This window comes from Panthera leo, chromosome A3 (genome assembly GCF_018350215.1).
Source record: "Panthera leo isolate Ple1 chromosome A3, P.leo_Ple1_pat1.1, whole genome shotgun sequence".
Taxonomy (NCBI): domain Eukaryota; kingdom Metazoa; phylum Chordata; class Mammalia; order Carnivora; family Felidae; genus Panthera; species Panthera leo.
In genome coordinates this window covers 88,512,872-88,531,224 of record NC_056681.1, presented here as the reverse complement: position 1 = coordinate 88,531,224, position 18,353 = coordinate 88,512,872, and the positions used below count along the sequence as shown (strand labels likewise).

At 43.3% G+C, this 18,353-nt stretch overlaps 1 protein-coding gene across 9 annotated transcripts in view; it reads left to right on the top strand.

Annotated features, from left to right (window-relative positions):
* Positions 1 to 18,353, top strand: part of EXOC6B (exocyst complex component 6B) — a 612,462-nt gene that overhangs the window by 575,434 nt on the left and 18,675 nt on the right. The window contains exon 22 of one of the 9 annotated variants that reach the window (XM_042932661.1): positions 10,497 to 10,989. The exons of the other annotated variants lie outside the window; for them this stretch is intronic. Within the exon in view, the coding sequence (XP_042788595.1) occupies positions 10,497 to 10,703 (207 nt within the window). The 3' untranslated portion in view covers positions 10,704 to 10,989. Of the gene's footprint in view, positions 1 to 10,496; positions 10,990 to 18,353 lie in introns of those variants that run through there. 9 annotated transcript variants of the gene reach the window in all.

Here is an 18,353-nt window from a genome sequence, read left to right as displayed (position 1 = left end):
TAATGGCTATCCAGTTATCCTAGCACCCATTTGTTGAGAAAGCTGTCTTTTCTCTATTGAATTTCTCTCTCACCTTCGTCAAAAAACCATGATCATACATGTGTGTTATGTCTATTTCTGGACTCTCTTTCTGATTCATTGATCTATATGACTGTAATTTCACTAACACTACTTTGTCATGATTATTGTAGCTTTTGACATAAGTTTTGAAAATAAGTAGTGTGAATTCTTCAACTTTGCTCCTCTTTTAAAATTTTTTAGTTTTTCTGGTTTCCTTGATTTTCCATATAAACTTTAGAATCAGATCTTCAATTTATACTGAAAATATTCTGCTAGTGCTTTAATTGGGATTGTGTTTAATCTATAAATCAGTTTGGGAAACTTTGACATCTTATCAACTTAGAGTTCTCCAATCCATGAACATAGTATATCTTTCCATTTGTTCAGGTTGTTTTTTATTTCTTTCATCATTTTGTAGTTTTCATCATACAAATCTGGCACCTATGTATTTCACGAGTTTTGGTGGTGCTGTAGGTGGTGCATTTTTTTTTTTATCTACTTCAATTTCCAATTGTTTATTGCTAGTATATAGCATTAGCATAGGTTGTTTTTCATATACTGGCCCTGTATCCTATAATCTTTCTAAAATCACTTATTAGTACTAGTGGCTTTTTTGGACATTTGAGGTAGACCTTCTATATAGGCAATTTTACCATATGTGAATAGTGCTGTTTCTCTCTTTCCAATCTGTGAGCATTTTTTTTTTTTCTGGCCTTATTGCACTGCCTGAAATCTTCACTACAATATTGAAGAGCATAAGAGTAATAATCTTCCTTGTTTTAGGTATTCATTTGGTGCTTCATGTCAGAGTGTCCCTCCTCCAGAAGTTTACTGTTGACACTGGTTATTTGTTGTTTGCTAGCTTGGTGATGAGAAGTGGAGATATTCACATTTTCTACTCTCAGTGATCCTGTCCCTCCCTCAGCAGTAAGGGATCTTTAATGATATGGACCCAATCATTTTTCTGTTTCTCCCTCATAGATACACTGTTGGGTTGTTTTTTTTTTTTTTTTTCTGTACCCTTTCCCCAGCTTCACTAGATTTTCCCCTGTGCCCTGAGTGCTGCGCTTTTTTTGTGTGTGTAATGGAGAAAGGGTAAAAACATCTGGGGCAGGGCTTTGTTCGTTTTCTAAAGTAGCAACTATACATCTCCTCAGTCCTCCACCATGAAGGAAGCCTTTTCTCATCTCTTGTTCTTCTCCCAGTCTCTCTTGAACAGTGAAGTCTGTGAGAAAGAGTCTCCTAATGGGTACAAATTCTTCTTTTGTGTATTGCTCCCAAAAGTTCAATATTCTCATGCTGGTCCACACTCAGCCTTTAGCAATTTGTTAACATTTTAACTGACCGCTTGCCTGGTACCCAGCATCTGCCCCAGGTAAGCAAGCACTCATGTCTCATGTGTGCTTGAAAATATTTGTCTGTCTTTGAGTTTTAGGCTAGTTGGTTTTGCAACCTCAGCTGTCTGATAAGTTCATGAGCTGTTCCTTCCTGCAAAGCTTTTAGGCTGCTTTGATTTCCTTGGTGTGTGTGTGTGTGTGTAGGATAATGGTTTCTTTCCTGGAAGTTAAGTTTAGGTAATAAGCATTGTGTTAGGTAGGAGAGTGAGACATGTTGGAGAGGTCATGTGAGGCAGATGCTTCTGCTTTGGCCTTCCTTCTTGGTTACCAGGTGACAGTAGGGTGGTAAATCAAAGAGACATGTTGGAACTTGTGCCTAGCCCAGGGCAGTCCTGGAATGAAGTCAGATTTTTTTCTCCCTAACATCTTACCTCCGAGGACACACGTAAAACAATAAGACTTATTAATTTAAATGTCCATCCCTTTTTTCTGTGGCTAGCCTGCTCAGAGAGGTGTTCTTTAGTAGCAAGTAGGAAGAAGATGAGATTACTTGGCCCTCTCTTACTATTCAGCAAGAAGAGCCATATGATGGCCTTATGAGTAGCTCTTGCTCCCCATGGGCAGTGTAAGCCAGAGTTTTATGATTAATGAGATGGGGCATTCACTAGTGCTTTTGAAAGATGGATCATCGTGAAAAGGCCCAACCCTGTTTGCTGCATTTCCTCCCTAAAAGCAGTCTTGACAGAAGCTATGCGAGTCACCCTGTCTCCCATTAACAATGACCTCAACTGTTTGCTTTAAAGAGTTCACAACCCCAAAGCAAAAGTTTCCCATACAAAAGCATAGCATCAACTAAACCTTTTGAGGGAGCTTCTCCTGAGCCCTCAGCCTGTACTTCTGTTTGTTAAATCAAACTACCTACCTTTATGGCATCCCATCAATGGCATTGGTATGGTCTTAAAGGAAGAAGCCTGCAAGTGGCCACCTCTCCACAAACCTGATGCGTTCTAACTGCAGATCACCAAAGAGGGGAAAGTATGACTAGCAGGAAGGAAATAGAAGACATGATTCCATGGAAGTGGGGTTGAATGGCTAGGGAACCATAGCCAGAATCAGACGCTGAAAAGGGGCTTGAGTGACCACAGCAGTGTGTGGTAACAGTCAGCAGGGAGGATACTTTTCAGCACATCCTGTGCCCCAGACACCAGTGATAAATCTTAGCAATACCAAATGATGATTTGAACAGAAATGACTTTCGTTGTCCACAGAAGTAAGGGACTCTAGGGAGGTAGTGGGCAAAAGAGCATCACTGAAGCCCCTTCTTGAGCGCAAATGAAGACTGTCTTGTTACCAGCCTACAGAGAAACACCAGTTTCCTCTTGAAGGCTTCCTATTGCCAAGTCCCATCCAGAAGTGCTAACAAGACTCACTATAGAGACTCTAAGAGAATTCATTCCTCCTCTTCCCCGTGTTCAGTGGATTGTTAAAACCAGAAAGGTGGGTTTAAGGCCTCAAACTGTCTTTGCCTGAGTTCTCAAAACAAGTGACTGTCTAACCTGTTCCCAGAATGGAGATTTCCACCTGTTTTGATGATCTTTTGCTATATTAACAAGCTACCCCCAAGTTCAGTGCCTTTCATCAAGACCCATTTTATTTGTTCACAATTCTGTAGGTCAGGAATTTGACCAGGGCTCAGCTGGGCAGTTCTTCTGCTTTACATGCTCTCAGCTGGCATCTTTCATGAGGTTGAGATTGGACGGCGGCTGGGGTGGGGGGGTGGGGGGTGGGGGGTGGGGGCAGAGTACCAGCATGGCTTCACTTACACATGTGGTACCTTGGCAGGGTTGGCTAAGAGGCTTGGACCTGTCTGCTTCTCCATTTGGCTTCTTTACATGGCAGCTGGATTCCAGGAATGAGTATTCCCAGTGGTGAAGCAGAAGCTGTGATCTCTTAAGGCCCAGCCTCGGAAAGTGCACACCACCACTTGTCATACTGTTTTGATGAAAACTAGTCCTGGAGCTAACGAAGATTTGAAGGGAGGGGGAAGAGACCCCACCTCTTGATGGGACAGTAGAAAGGTTCTTCACAAATGAGCACAAAGGATGGGAGATACTGTTGCAGCCATCTTTTGAAACACAATCTCCTCCACCACCTAGGGCTCCCCTTCCAGTGCCTCACATCCTGCTCCACTATGAGCTGTGTTATATTTAGCCCAAGCATTATGCACTGCAGTTAGCACTCGTGCTTTTTTTTGTTGTTCATTTTATTGTGGAGATGGAGAATATGGGAGTTCTGACCCCCAATACCTCCCTGAAAGGCTGATTGTCCAATGGGCTTGAACTTTGCCTCTCTTAAGTAAGACAGAATTTGTGAGGAAAAACCTGGAAGGAGACAAGATGCAAATTCTTGGTTCATCTCCCCCATTATTATCTAAGTCAAATGTGTTTTTATTATTATTAAGTTGAAGATGCTTTATTATCCTCACGGGGATTTTCATTTCCACTAATATGCTTGATACTTGACATTTAATTTTTTTTTATTACTCTGCTTTTTTATCCCGTCTCAGTTTCAGCCACTCCAAGTCTTCTTTTATAGGGCTATTATTTTCTAGGGCTGTTCTATTCCTGTGTGTGTTGGAAACTTGGGTTTATCTCTATGATATGTTAGTAATTAAAGCAAATCTCTACAGCAAGCCATAAAACAGCTTGCCCTGCCCCAAGAAACTGGGACTGTCTAGAGGACTGAGAGCTGAACCAGGCAGATACAAAAAGCTGTGTTGGTGGCTGAAAGCCACTATTACACCCTTGGAAGCACTGTTTTTGCTCCCCACCTCTAGATATGCTTCAGGTCCCCTGAGGACAAAGATGTCACCCTTCTACAAAGAGAGGCACCATCCTAAGCCAGACAGCCACCTTTGGGACAGCACTCCTTTTGACACAGCATTCTTGAGCCAAAGGGAGAAGTGCCCTCAGCATATTCCATATTCCAAAGCAGTGGAGCCTCTTTTTTTTTTTTTTTTTTTTTCCACCTCAACACACCTAAGGGATTCCACACACTCCTATCAGTGTAGAGGCTCATTAGGGCAGTGAAGGCTCTGTGGTTTGGGAAAAGTCCACCACTGAGAATCACTCGGATAAAACTTTAAACAGCTTAAGGTGACACAGGGTGGCAGAGAAAGCCAAATCAAAGGAACAAGTAAACCAGACCGATATATAACGTCCTGAATCCCTTACACAGCCTCTGGGGTTAACAAAACAAAACATACTTTTATCCAAAATCACGCCGGCTTCATAATAAGCCCAGACAATGCTGACCACATACTAAATTCACAGTGAGCAGTAGGGAGTTGTGTGATTAAAAATCATTCATAAGTCTGCCCATCGCCTTCTAGTAACCTCACCATTCATGGTGCCTCATTAAAGTCTCCAATAAACCTAGCCTGTGGTGGGTGTGGTGTAATGTTCCATCTTAAGCAGGGACAAAGCTTTTGTTTCTGTTATGGCTTTGCACTCTTTGGGGCACGTGGTAGGCATTCATTGTAGGCTTTCATTAATGAGCAGGTGAGAATGCATGTGGGAAAATAACTGTGCCAGCCTCAGTCCTAACCTTGCACCAGACTTCTCTGAAAGCTGGCCTTTCCTTGATAGTACAGCTCCAACAGAAGAGGAGGTCTCCTTTGTCCACCCCAGCTTCTCACGGGAGAACAAGGCCCATTTAAAAATTAAATTTTGAGCTAGAAAAGAGCCCTGAGAAATTAATTAGCCCCCAAACTTCCATTTTATAGATGGGGAAATTGAGTCCAGAAGTATGACTTTTTCCAGCATCACCTGTCAGTGCATCTGTAACTGAATCTCTGCCAGTGGGGCAAGTAAACTGGTCCACTGAGGCATGAGTCTTAGAGGTTGCAGGTGCCCAGGTATTGGGAGGACTAAAGGCATTGCAGGTGGAGAGAGGAGCATAAAACTGCTAACCCTTTCCTGCATGGCCCTAGCAGGAGAAAGCTTTGCCGCCCTGAGAGGGTGAGAGGTGGCAGGGGTTGCCTTCTACCATTTGGCTCAGCTTATGGTTCTCTGTCCTAATCGGCACCCTCAAATCAGTGCTAAGTGGATGCTTTGAGGAGACGCATTTGTAAATAAGTGTTGCTCTCTTGGATCCCGCGCGTAATATTTCAAGGCCAAATGCCCTTTCCCAGCCACAGGGGATGTGTGCACGTTATGTTGAGGAAACAGGCCTCACTGCTGCAGACCTGTAGCAGCACCTTGCTGCTCCCCACCAACCACCAAAACCCCCCAGTCTCATTAGAAGTACAAACCAAGCTCCCATGGGCACTGTCCCCAGGGAAGGAGCACACACCGATTTGTTAGATGAGGCATGACCCCCTCTGGGATGGCTGCCAGAAAACTGCACAACTTTATGGAAATTGTAACGACTCAGGGGCCCTTTGGGGAAGGTACACGTCCTGGAAAACACCTAGTCCCTTAGCTTTAAAATAGATGGCAGGTCAGGAGAGGAGAGAATTCATTCTATAAATATTTATTGGGTGTTGTGTCCGTGTCAGGCACTATTCTAGGAAATGGGTCTACAGTGTGAACAAAATATTATCCAGTGCTCACTCTTGTAAACCTCCTGTAGCAATCCATACCTTACTGCATATCGATATGCTCATTTTATTTAGCATTGATGGAAAGATAACATGTCATCAGTAAAAATGACAGCAGATCTATTGACTTAAATACATTAGCCTGGATCCCCAACTAAATTGTAGACTCCTTGAAGGTAGAGGTAGTATCTGTTCCTTTCTTTGTAGTCCTGATAGTGTTTCACATGATGGCAAATGCAGAGAAAATACTCAATAAAGGGTGTTTAATTAGATGCCTAAAAAATAAAATCTGGAGACAAAGTAGAGAGAATTAAGGAAGAGACAGATAGCAAGCAAAGATTTAGGACCTAAAACAACAGCACACCCTAGAGATGGCAGCTACAGATACTCATCAAAAGAAAGCCTTACAATTTACAGTAGGTTTTTTTTTCAATTTATGCCTGCGTAATCTGTGCACAGCAGCCTCGTTAGTTGTATCGTAACTGAATACAAAGAGCAACAATATAAAAATGTCATCACTGAAGACCAAAATTAAACTCCATGTATTTTAAGGAAGAGGGACTGCCTTGATTACAGGCATTGGTAATTAGGTAAGAGCATTATTCTAATGCCCACAATTGTATTTTCAGTGCATCCTTCTTGATTTTAACATTCAAGGCAAAGGTTATAGAGACACTCTCTAATGGAGACGTAGCCCTTACTTCAGCAAATGCTGCAATGATCAGAAATGGAACTAGAGCCTAGTTTTTTAAACAAGCCACTAGTTCTTTTCTGCCGTGAACATGTGTCTGCATAGGGTCTTTGGCTGAAACACATTTAACTTCCAGTAGAGTGCAATAGTCACACTTTCTATTAGGAGGGGAGGGTGCTAAAATGGAGAATTTGGGGAAAGTTCTGAACACACCAGGCCCAGCTTTGATTTCTTTAAGAAAGAAGGTTTTTTAGGGGATTGGGGAACAGCAGGAGAGAAACAGCCAAGGAACTTGTACTTGTAAATTTCTAGTTGGTGCTCACCATTGAAGTGAGAAACAAGGGGTCAACTAAAATAGTTCAAGATACTTCAGGTAACAAGATTGTATCTTTAACTCCTTGCCTATGGTTCATTTGACACAAAAGTTACCAGAGAGTAAAGAGAAATAGCTGTGGTTGCAAGGTTAAAATCCAGAGAGAAGAAGCTTGTGAATGAATGCTTGGATAGTGACAATGGAAGAGAAGAGAAGAGAAAGTATGAACTTTCCATCTGGGGGTGGTGAAGTGAAGGCTGCAGGCTCCCTGGGCTTATTTCGTTCTGAGGTGCAGGGTCTTAGGATCTAGAAAGGGGTTAAGGTGGGAACTGGTATCCCTTTGGTTATTTTGTAACCTAATCATTAGTCAATTGTTCCAGTTGGAAAATACAAGATTTCATAGCCAGTAAGTTAGGTGGTATTTGTACCACAAAATGAGAATATATTTGAAAACATTTTGTAAATTGTAAAGCGCCATCTAAATACAAGTTATCACTCTCCTTCCAAAGGGTTCCAGGTATTTTCAACATGTTCCCCTGATTTTTATTACATTTATATGATTTAAGAAGAGAGCAAGAAACATGGCATTTTATGGTGGAAAGGGATCATCGAGATCATAAACGTAAAGATTTTTGCTCAGTGAGATAGCCCCACTAGTATTTCTGGAAAATGTTCATCTCTGCTCTGTTCAGGTATTTCCATTCAAAAACAGTCCGATACCTGCTAATGGGAGAATAAATTGATATTCATTTCTGGAGAGCAGTTTACCAATGAATGGTGAAAGCTGTGACCTGGAATTCTGCCTCCAGGAATTTCCCTTCAGCCATCATCAGCATCATCATGGCTAACATTTGTCGTGCATTTACTGTGTGAAAGGCACTGTTCTATGGGCTTTGAATGAATTAACTCATTCAATCCACACAGCAACCCTATGTACTATTATTATCCCCATTATATAGATAATGAAACAAAATAGTAGAGAAGTTAGAAAACTTGCCCTAGGTCACAAAGTTAGTAAGTGGAAGAGCTAGGAATGTAACTTCATCTGTCTAGATCCAGAGTCAACACTTTGAGCCACTGTACTATATTGCATTGTTTCCCAAGGAAACAAGTGAAGAAATGCCCAAAGAGCATTTCGTCAAGGCATCTGGTAATATTGGAAAGTATTGGGAGTGACAGGAGCCAAAATATCTACCCGTAAGGGATTCGTTCATCTTAGTATGATGGCATATAGCCACTAAAAGTAGACACTGTTGAGTCTTTTAAAATGATTGGGTTTATCTATAGGTGTTTACATGTAAAAGATGTCTGGGCTGTATTAGTGGAGAAGAACCAGTTTTTGCAAAGATGTCCAATATGCTGTATTTTTGGTGAAAAGAAAAAAGTCTCGAAGGCTAGATACCAAATCATTGACAATTATTATCTCTAGGAGATGAGATTATAGATGATAGTTTGCCCATTATGCTTTTTTGAGTTAAGGAAGTTTTTCCTGATTTTTTTTTCCAAAAACATATATAGTTTTTATGAAGAAATTACACAATAATGCTGCATCATTTTGAAAAAACAGTATACACAAAAGAAGTAGAGGTCATTCTACTCTCACACAGATATTCCTTACACCCTTTACTCCAGCACATTCCTCAGCTCTCTTCTTTAGAAAATGTTTCCTCGTTTTGTACACTGAGAGCTTGTGTCGGCTTCTGGGGGCTTAGTCACAAGGGTGTTGCAATCCTACTGTGTGTGCCTCTCAATGGATTAAGCATTGTGAATTTCATACCTCAAAGAATTGAACTTTCCATTCGGGGATATATAAACATAAAACACTTAGGTTGCTCTCTATGTCAACATCTGGCTTACTGACATAGTCAGCTATTCAGTTGTGAGGGACAAACAGTTGCAAGAATAGAAAAACATGTGCTACAGTGCTTCCTGTGCACCATAAACAGTGAGTACAAATGGAATTCGGAGAAAGGGTAAATCTCAGAAGCCCATAGTGGTATTCAGGGTCTCCTAGAGAGGATGAGGGCTAATGCAAGACCTTGAAGGATGGTAGGAAAAGGAGGAGGATGTTCCATTCATCCTGACCCACATGAGCTTTTATAGATTTCCTTAATTCTGTGGTTCTAATATTCTACTCTCATATTTGAAGATCACTGAATCAGGTAGGCCTAGATTCAAATTCTGACTTCCTGCTTGTTAGAAGTGTGCTTCTGAACAGTTGGCTTGGCTGCTGTGTGCCTCAGTTTCCTTACCTGTAAAGTGGGCACAATAGTATGTTCCTTTTAGAACATTAAATGAGACGATGCCAATAAAGCATTTAATATTGTGTCTGGCTGACTTTCAGCTCTCAACAGATGTAACTTATTATGCTCCTCCCCACCACCTCTGCCCTAAATTTCCACCCCACAGTCTAATCTCATATTTTCTAGCTTTTGGCACAGATTTGCCTTTCTTCCTCTTGTGTATGCCTTCCTGGTTCCTAGCCGCCCTGTTGAGTCTGTCTCACTGCTCGTGGCTGCTACCTATGTGTTAGGTGGTTATTTGCCTGCCTTCGGACTGTCAGCTTCAGTACGGCCCCTGTTTGCTCTCAGCTTTCCCCCTGAATGTCACATCCCAGCCCCATATGTTCAGCCTCCTGGACTCACTACCAAACACAGAATGTGCTCTGGGAGGCAGGAGCCCATTCTCTCTCTTCTCTAAGTCCTGATCAGAGTTTTGAACACAGGTTCAAAACTGGGACCAGAGGCTGACTTCAGAACTCCCTTGTCAGACTTAAATATCCCCAATACTGTCCTGGCTCCCTGGCCTTTTCACTTCCCGGCTCAGTTCTGTGTGTCAGAGGCAATGCCTGAGTAGTCCCAAAGGCCGTTTTCTGATTCCTGGCTGATTCTTACAAGCAGCGAGAGATCTTGCCGAGAGCAGAAGCGGAGCTAAGCCATCAGCTGCTTTCCTCGTTTGATGGACCCTGCCTGCACTTGGCTGCTTTTATGGACAAGGCCTTGCCAACTGTAGAAACAATGAGCCTCTTTAGGACCCCTGTCACTGCCATAGGGTAACCAGAGACAGAACGAGTCCTTTCCAAAGGTGACTTTGCTGGCCAGGGCCTATCACCTCAGTCTGGGCTTCCTGACCACTTTTTACAAATCTTTTGGATCAAACAGAGCACTCCGTGGCCTTTTCTGGTCATAGAGGTCTCATTGTTTAAGGGTCAGCACAGGGCTTTTGCAGGCGTATCTTGGCTTTGGGATCCTAGAGGGTTTAGCAAACGTTACTTCAGCGGAACATCCATTTTTTTCTCATACTTTTGGCATAAAACAGTGAATCATAGAAAGAAATATTCTTAGGTCATCTGGTCAGTCTCCTGGGTACAGCTACAGGGTGTTTCCTTAGAATATGGGCTAGTCTCTGTCCAGTCTCCATTTCAATATCCCAGATGTTAGGGTGTCCTCATCTCTCAGAGCAGCTCAGAGAACAAAACGAACTGTTTTCCTGCAGCCTTCCCCTGCCTGCCGCCCTATCAGCCTGCCGCACACCGTGGAGCCACCCCAGGGGAGGGCACCTCTCTCACACAGGCAGAAGTATCACTTCAAGGATACCCTTCCAAGACAAGCCAGGAACGAGGGCAGAACAGGTTCGTGCTTCGCCTGCAAACTTCGAAATTGCCTGGAGATGGGCCCGGGAGCATCTCAGCCGCTCTGTTGAGTTTGGGGCTTTCGAGGTCTTCTGGAGCCTTAATTTCTCTCCCATGGCCAAATCTCTTTGCCCTTCTTTCTGGGACACCTATGCAATGTTTTCTTTTTTGTTCAGAGCTGTGAAAAGGAACTGTTTGTTTGACTACGAGTTTCCCCTTTTTGAGCTCCCCCCACCCTAAACTCATTGCTCTCTTCCTCTCCCAAAGAAGAAAGAGGAAAGCAAGCCACAATAATACTTCTGTAAATTTATGGCCACTCTGTAATGTTTAATCACAGCTACGTGACTGGGGGCTTCAGAGCAGGCGTACAAGTTCAACGCAAGGTGAATCTTGTCTGAGATAATCTGAAAGTTCATTCAGAGGTGAGGGCAGCAGCCTCTTGCAGACGAGTGAGGTTAACAGGAGGTCACCTGCTTTTTTTTTTTTTTTTTTCCCTTCTGGTCTTCTCCCCTTTAATGTGTAAACAAAGGGAAAATGTAACTTCCAATGAACTTGGCATATGTTGTACTCACGCTAATCTTGGCCTGGCCAACTGTAAACAGTCCAATATCCTGTGGCTGAGCCTTTCCACCCATTCTCTGCCTTTTGGAGAGCATGAAGAAACACCAACAGAAAGCAGAGACCAGTACCTTGTGGAGGCAGCCCTGGCACCCAGGGAGCTGCAGGGAACCCAGGGGAGGCCCGAAGGAAGACCTCAGGCAAAGGCGCTTGCTCCGATGCACTCGGGGCCCCAGGATACGGCCTCCTGTGACACTTTCTCACGAGCATCAGTCAGCCCACATTTACTGATGAGCTTCTGTTGTGCTCCACCCACAGTGCTAAACACTAAGGGAGGAAACACGGACGAGCCCTTAAGGTGCTCACGGGCTGAAAGGTGGGAATACCTTTGATCTGGCCATGGAGGTAAGAGGACGAAGGAGAGGGACTCTGTTGGCATCCAGAGAAAGCTAAAGACCGCTTTGGGACGGAACTCTGTCACAAGTTCCCCTCAGTTGTAGGGCTGTGCTTTGGTGCACACCCCATTTACAGAGATGCTTCCAGGCCACAGAATCCCAGAAACTTACAGAGGCAGCGTGTATGGGCAGTACCGGGAACCATAGCCTGAAGATCAACAGGTTATAGATGAGCAGTGGCCACGTGATGATTTTGACCAACTCTGACTTGCCATAAACCCACTTCCTTGGCAGTCCATAGCCTCTGGGCCAGTACAGATTCTGTCTCTAGTTCCTCTGGGAACATAACCTGTGCTGTACCTCAGCATCCCTCTTGGGAATGTGGGATATACTTAGCATTCCAGTATCCAGAGCAAGAATGATTGCTTAGTGAATTTTCTGTGGCAAGTGTTGAATCTCAAACCAGCTGCTAGCACCCCTTACTCATTTGAGGAGTATTTAGAGAAAGTGGGCTTTACCCCTGTCAACCCAACACAGGTCCATTTTAGTAGTGTGGGGTGGTAAAGAAAGTCTGGGGGTATTGGCAGCCAGGAAGACACAGCCTTCAGCTGTGAAATTGCCTTTATGCTGTGCTTGGTACCACTCTGGGACCAGGAAATGGAAGCCTCTGTAACTGTACTCAATACTAAGCATCTCATAGTTAACATTGGACCAGACCTGTGCTAGGTAGAAGCAGAGAAAACGATAGATCCTGCCCTGAAGGAGCTTACAATCTCCCTGAGGAGGCAAGACAAAAGGAACGGTTAGGGGCTTAAGATAAGCTATGATGCCACCAAATGAGAGACTGTGCCTGGCATGATCTGAGAAGGCTTCTTCTTAAGGGTCTCTTTAGAAAGGGAAGGGTCTGGATGGGACAAAGAGAAAAGGGGAGGTATTCCAAATCAGAGAACAGCATGAGTGCAGTTGTGAAGGCAGAAATAAGTGAGTTGGTTTGTCACTTCCTCTTCCTCCTCCTCCTCCTCCTCCTCCTCCTCCTCTTCCTCATCGCTGTCATCATCATCATCATCATCATCATCGTCATCACCACCACTAATGGTTCCTGAGCATTTACTTCATGCCAGGCACTATGCTGAGCACTTTCCCAGGGTAGGTATTATTATTTCCACTTTGAAGAGAAGTTGGTATCCTGCCCAGTGGCACAGAAGTAAGACAATAGAAATCCTGAACTCACTACAGCTCCCGGGCAAAACAGCTTGGAGCTGCCTCAATACCACCTATTTCTGTAACTGAAGATTTCCTAACTCACCTTCTACCCCAAGCCCAGTGTTGTTCAATGTTTGCCTTTGAGATCCACAGAGGGGACAGGGGAATGTATTGGGAATATTTAGCTGTCAAAGATAAAGCCTTCAAGTCAGGAATGGGGCTGGTCACCAGATGGAGAGGACTAGTCAAAGGGTGAGAAGACGATGGTGATTTGCCAGTACACCGTGATATCTACTTTGGGGCGATTTTCTTGTAGACATGGGAGAGACCTCAGGTAAAAGAATAAATTGTTTTTCCCACAGCTCGGCCATGGTATTTAAACTGTGGGTGGTCCCCCGCAAAAAAAAAACCACAGCTGATAATCTGGCCCTTGTTAAGGTCCTTGAAGGAACTCTGCTCCGGGGAACAAGCCACATGGACAAATGCTAAGCTGGAGTATGTCCATGTGTCCCGGCTCACAGAGAATATGGACACGATAGCTCTGGGGTCAGGACATGGGAGCTGTAGCTTGGAGGAGAGCCAGAGGCTCCAGTCGACAACATTGAAGCAAAAGGCAGACAAGTTTTATTGCTTTAAAGTTCATGAAGGGTAATGTTTAGTTGCTTTTTAAAAATCTCTTTGAATAATAATGATACCCTGTGGTAATAGTGTTATTAACTATAATAACAATGTGAAATTTTCAAGTGCTTTCACTTACTATATCTTTTTTCGTACTCTTATATAATAAATTGGAGCAGATTTTTAGCAAATTCACCTGAGAAACTGAGTCAGAAAACTACACCGATTTGAGATCTCATGACAAGCCTTACTCTAACCCAGAGATAATAAAAACAAGGGCCTAGTGTGGGTTAAAGGCTCCCATGCCACCGCAGACGAAAGACCTTATTGCTGTGGCCAGATGAGAAATCAGAAGACTCAGCTTGTCTGTGCTGAATAAGAAGAAAAATCTTTCCATCCCAGGACCCCTGAGAAATGATACCAAGCTCCCAAAAGGAGGCTCCTTTCTTCTCATTTCTCCTTCCCACCCAACTCAAACACTAGCTAACAGGCACTTAGATGCTTCTTGTAAAATTTCAGAGGCCGTCTCTTCAAGTTCAAGGAAATAGGGGACATAGCTATGGAAGCGGAGCTGGCACTTCTCTGCCACCCCAGGTCAGCCCCAAATACCCTGGGAAATCCTGCAGAGACTCCCTGACCCATTCCCAAAGGCTCGGAAATGGGGATAGAACTTTCTGACCTTCCTATTCAGACAAGAAATATTTTGTGTTTATCTTAATTCTGGTCAGAGTGGGCTTAATGACCTCAGCTTTACTGTGGTTCTTTCTTTATTCCTGTACGTGTTCTTTCCCAAGAAGGGATAGATTTCCTTTGCTTATCTTGTTGAGAATCTTGGCCTGGACTGGTCATCTGAGTTCTCTCTGTACCGCTTGCTGTGGTATCAAATTCAGGGGTAATTTAAGTGGGCCCAGGAAGTGGCCTGACATTTTTACATCATTTCAGATACGTATGGTGGTAAAGATTGAGTGATACCCTTTCCCACTGTGCTTGCCCAGTGCGCTGCAAGCAAACTGCCCCAAAGACTCCCTTGTCTTTGGACAAGGACATACAACCGTACAAATTCCCATCAGCGACTGAGTTGACAAAATACATGGTAGTATATCTAAGAATGCTGTTTGGCAGTTAAAGCCAACGAACTAGGCTTCCATGGATCAACACCGACAGATCTTGAAAACGTAATACTGAATGAAAAAAAGCAACTTGCAAACATTGTGTACAATATTGTATATGTAAACTAAAAGACAAAACCTTTCCATATGTTGTTTCTCCACCAACAGCATAGGGGAACCTGGGTGGCTCAGTCAGTTGAGCATCTGTCTCTTGATTTCAGCTCAGGTCATAATCTCACAGTTCATGGGTTCAAGCCCCATATTGGACTCTGCACTGACTGTGCTTGGGATTCTCTCTTTTCCTCTCTCTCTGCCCCTCCCTTGCTGGTACATGCTCTTGATCTCTCTCTCTCTCTCTCTCTCAAAATAAATAAATAAACATTAAAAAAAAAACCACGTAGGGGATACATAACAAAATCAGGCAGGCAAAAGGAAGGGAGGAAGGGAAGGGGGCTTTCACCTCATTTTATTCCTTTAAAACAAAAGGAGGATTGAAAGTAAATTAGACAAATCAGTAACGTCTGTTCACCAGAGGTAAAATAACTTTTATATGCTTTTTTACTTTTTTTTTTTTTAATAAAAAAATCTCTTTTTCCTTCTCCTTTGTCTCTTTTTGCATCTGACCTGTATTCTGGTCTCAGGAACTTTGGTTCGCCCCCAGCTAATTAAATCACTGCCTGTAGTAGAAAGAGAAGTGAACCACAAGTCACAAGCTTCTGTTCTAACCCCAGCCCCATTCATGGTAGCCTCACACATTACCATGAATCTTTCTGGACCTCAGTTTCCTCCTCTGTAAGATGAAGGAATGGTGGTGCTATTTACTTCCTAATAAAGAATTCTCTAGGTTGAGAATCTTAGAACCGGAAGGGATATTAATGTCACAGGTCGTCGGCAAAAGTTATTCTGAGAGGAGCCCTACTCGGTAAGACTGGCTGCTGGTGACAGACCCAGGGCTACAATGCTGTCTTCTGTCTTCTGTTCTGGAAATCTGAAAACCCCTCAGAAGCCAAAGGAGTACATTTAAAGCTAGCAAAGGAAAGCAGAATGAAGAAAGGTATGTTTACCAACCCAAAGACACATACATAAATATATGGGGTCCAGAGTGTTTTTAAAGATGCCAGGCAGAATTCAAGCAAAACTGTTCCTCCCTCAAACAAGAATTCTGAGAAGTAATATGGTGACAGTTTCTGACATGAGGACAATTTTAGAAGGAGATTCTGATAAAGGCAGGGTATTTGTGGTGATGGAGGTGAGGGGAATGGAGGTGAGGAGAGAGGCCCCAAGGAGTTAGATAATGTTAAGGTTTCACTCTTTCTGTGAGCCTTAACTGACTTTGGTCACATTGAACCTGCCACGGGCCCCTGGCCAGCCTTCCTCTCTGTCTACAAAATTCACAGTGAGCAAAGACAAAGGAAAAAGCAGGACACATCTCTTCACCTCCTCCAGAGCTTAAGCAAAAGGCGGGTGTGAGAACCCAGAGACATACTGATCCATGCTTTTCTGGGGAACGAGAACAGTCATGGGGAGCCCCTGCCCAATTCATTCATTTGTATTGCTTGCCTGATCCCTGGAGGAAACGGATTTTGAAAACTCTGCCCTGCAATCACTGCTCAGTCTTCCCTGTCCCTCTGCAACACTCAGTCAACCTCCTGTCCTTCAGTTGGACCTTAGTCCACGTCCTCATTACCTCAGATCTTCCTACCTGAAAATTTTCTCCTCAAGTCTGTTGATCTAATAAATTGTGACCGAAATGTTACCACTCTCCGTGGTATATAAATTTTTTTTTAAGTCCTTAGACTGGCAGTCAGTACTCTCTGTAGTCCAGCTCCATTACTACCTCTTCAGTCTTCCCACTGCTGCTCTTTATACGGCACCTCTGCTCGTCCACGTTGTATACCAATGGGCCATCGAGAGGGGCCCAGAAGGGAGTAAAGGGAAGAGCCCAGTCTTAGGAATCACACTAAGATTCCTGGGTCCAAGTCCTGACTCTATCACGTTCTGAATACGTTCCTTTCCATCCATTCTTTTAACCTTTGGTGGGGGTGAGGGGGGAGGAGCCTTCATTTCTTCGTCTGTGAAACGAGATACTACCTCATAGGCTGTTGATTTGCCTGAGGATTCAATGAAATAGGTGAGTAAGATGCCTAGCCCAGTGTATGTCACATAGTAAGTGTTCAAGAAATATCCAATTTCTTCTTCCTTTAAACATGTCTTAGCTACTCCTATTTGTGCACCTTGGCGTCCACTGGTGTCTTTGTTCGAAATTCCCTTTTCTCTTTTCTCTGTTTAAATCATGCCCATCTTTCCTTGCTGTGAACATGTAACATTTACTTAATACAGTCTTCTGGAGGCAGAAGAACCCTTTTGAAATTTGGAGTTTCTAGAGAGGAAACAAACAGAAAGGATCCCTTGGTGGCTGAGAGTCACTTATCTAATACTTCTTTCATTGATCTATTAATTGATCTAGTTGTGTAATTTGGCAATGGAACCTGAGTAGTAATTTTATTCAGTCTCCTGTCCCTCCAACCCAGAGCAAAATAGATTTTAAAGGCATATGTGGCTGAGCTAAGGTCTTCAGCAGTTAGCTCTCTAGGCTGAGCCTTATGTCCAAACCCAAGCACCTTTCCCAGGCCATTGAGATTCTTGCTTATTCTAAATTTATCCAGGGTCTAAAGACATTCCCTGTTAGATGTATTTTTTATGCCCACCATAAAGTTCCTAAGTGGTCATTTGTAATGACTCCTATAAGGCAAGAAGTAATTTTTTACAACTAGTGTTTCTTAATTTATCCATTTATAAACGAGAACCCAGACCATTTTCATTATGAATTTTGGATAGTCGATAATCTTTCCTGCAGGTGATCTAACCAGCATTTGCAAACTTTTTTGATTGGCCACCACTGTTGTCACTCCTTATATTTTTTGTATATAACAGTTTATTAACAAATTGTGATTGGATGCTGAATAGCTACAAAAGGATAGTCCCACACATATTCCGCACCCCCCCGCAACCGCACTACAGTTTAAGAGATAGCACATTATCATTACCTTTAAAAGTTGGCTTGTGTCTTTGCCCATGTGAGTCTACACACACATTGCTGTCATTAATATTTCAAGGCACAATATGTGCTTAAGCTGAGTAAAGTTCATTGTTCACAATAGTGGATACAAATCATATTCTAGATAGCCTTTTTAATCATTTCAAATTTGGACAGCTGCTTTATGAAACCTGACTAGCTCATCATTGTGTTTACTTTATCACATGGATGAGAAAGGGCTTGCACATGATACAGAGACTTGTGAGCTTTGTCATTTCCTGGATGTTTGCTTATACTTACATTGTTAATACTATCTTAAATCCATAGTATCCTTGCAAGGGGCGGGGGTTTAAACCACTTACTCATTTTGGCCAGAGGGGAAGCATATTTACTTAAAAACCCAACAGTATGGTCCCTAATCCACTTACCTAAGAACCTTGAATGAATCACGGTGTGCTGAAGGAGAATGAACACTGGCCCATGGCTCCTACCTCCTTCTCTCACATCTGCGGCACTAACCTCCATCCAAAACCCACACCTGCCTGCCTTCCCCATACCAACAAGGGGTCACCCTTGGGTGACACCCACGGATGTCAGCCCACGGAAGAGGCTTTCCATCCTCCCCTTGAACATGTACGTACAGTATGGCTATTCTCACCCAGCAGGAAAATAGGTTTTCCCTCTGCCCCTGCAGCAGGATAGATGCTGTCATCAATGAGAAATAGCCTCACAGTCTCTGACAAAGGAATACTTGGTGTTGGCATTTTTGTTTGGGAGTCTCCCCGCCCCAGGCACCAGCTG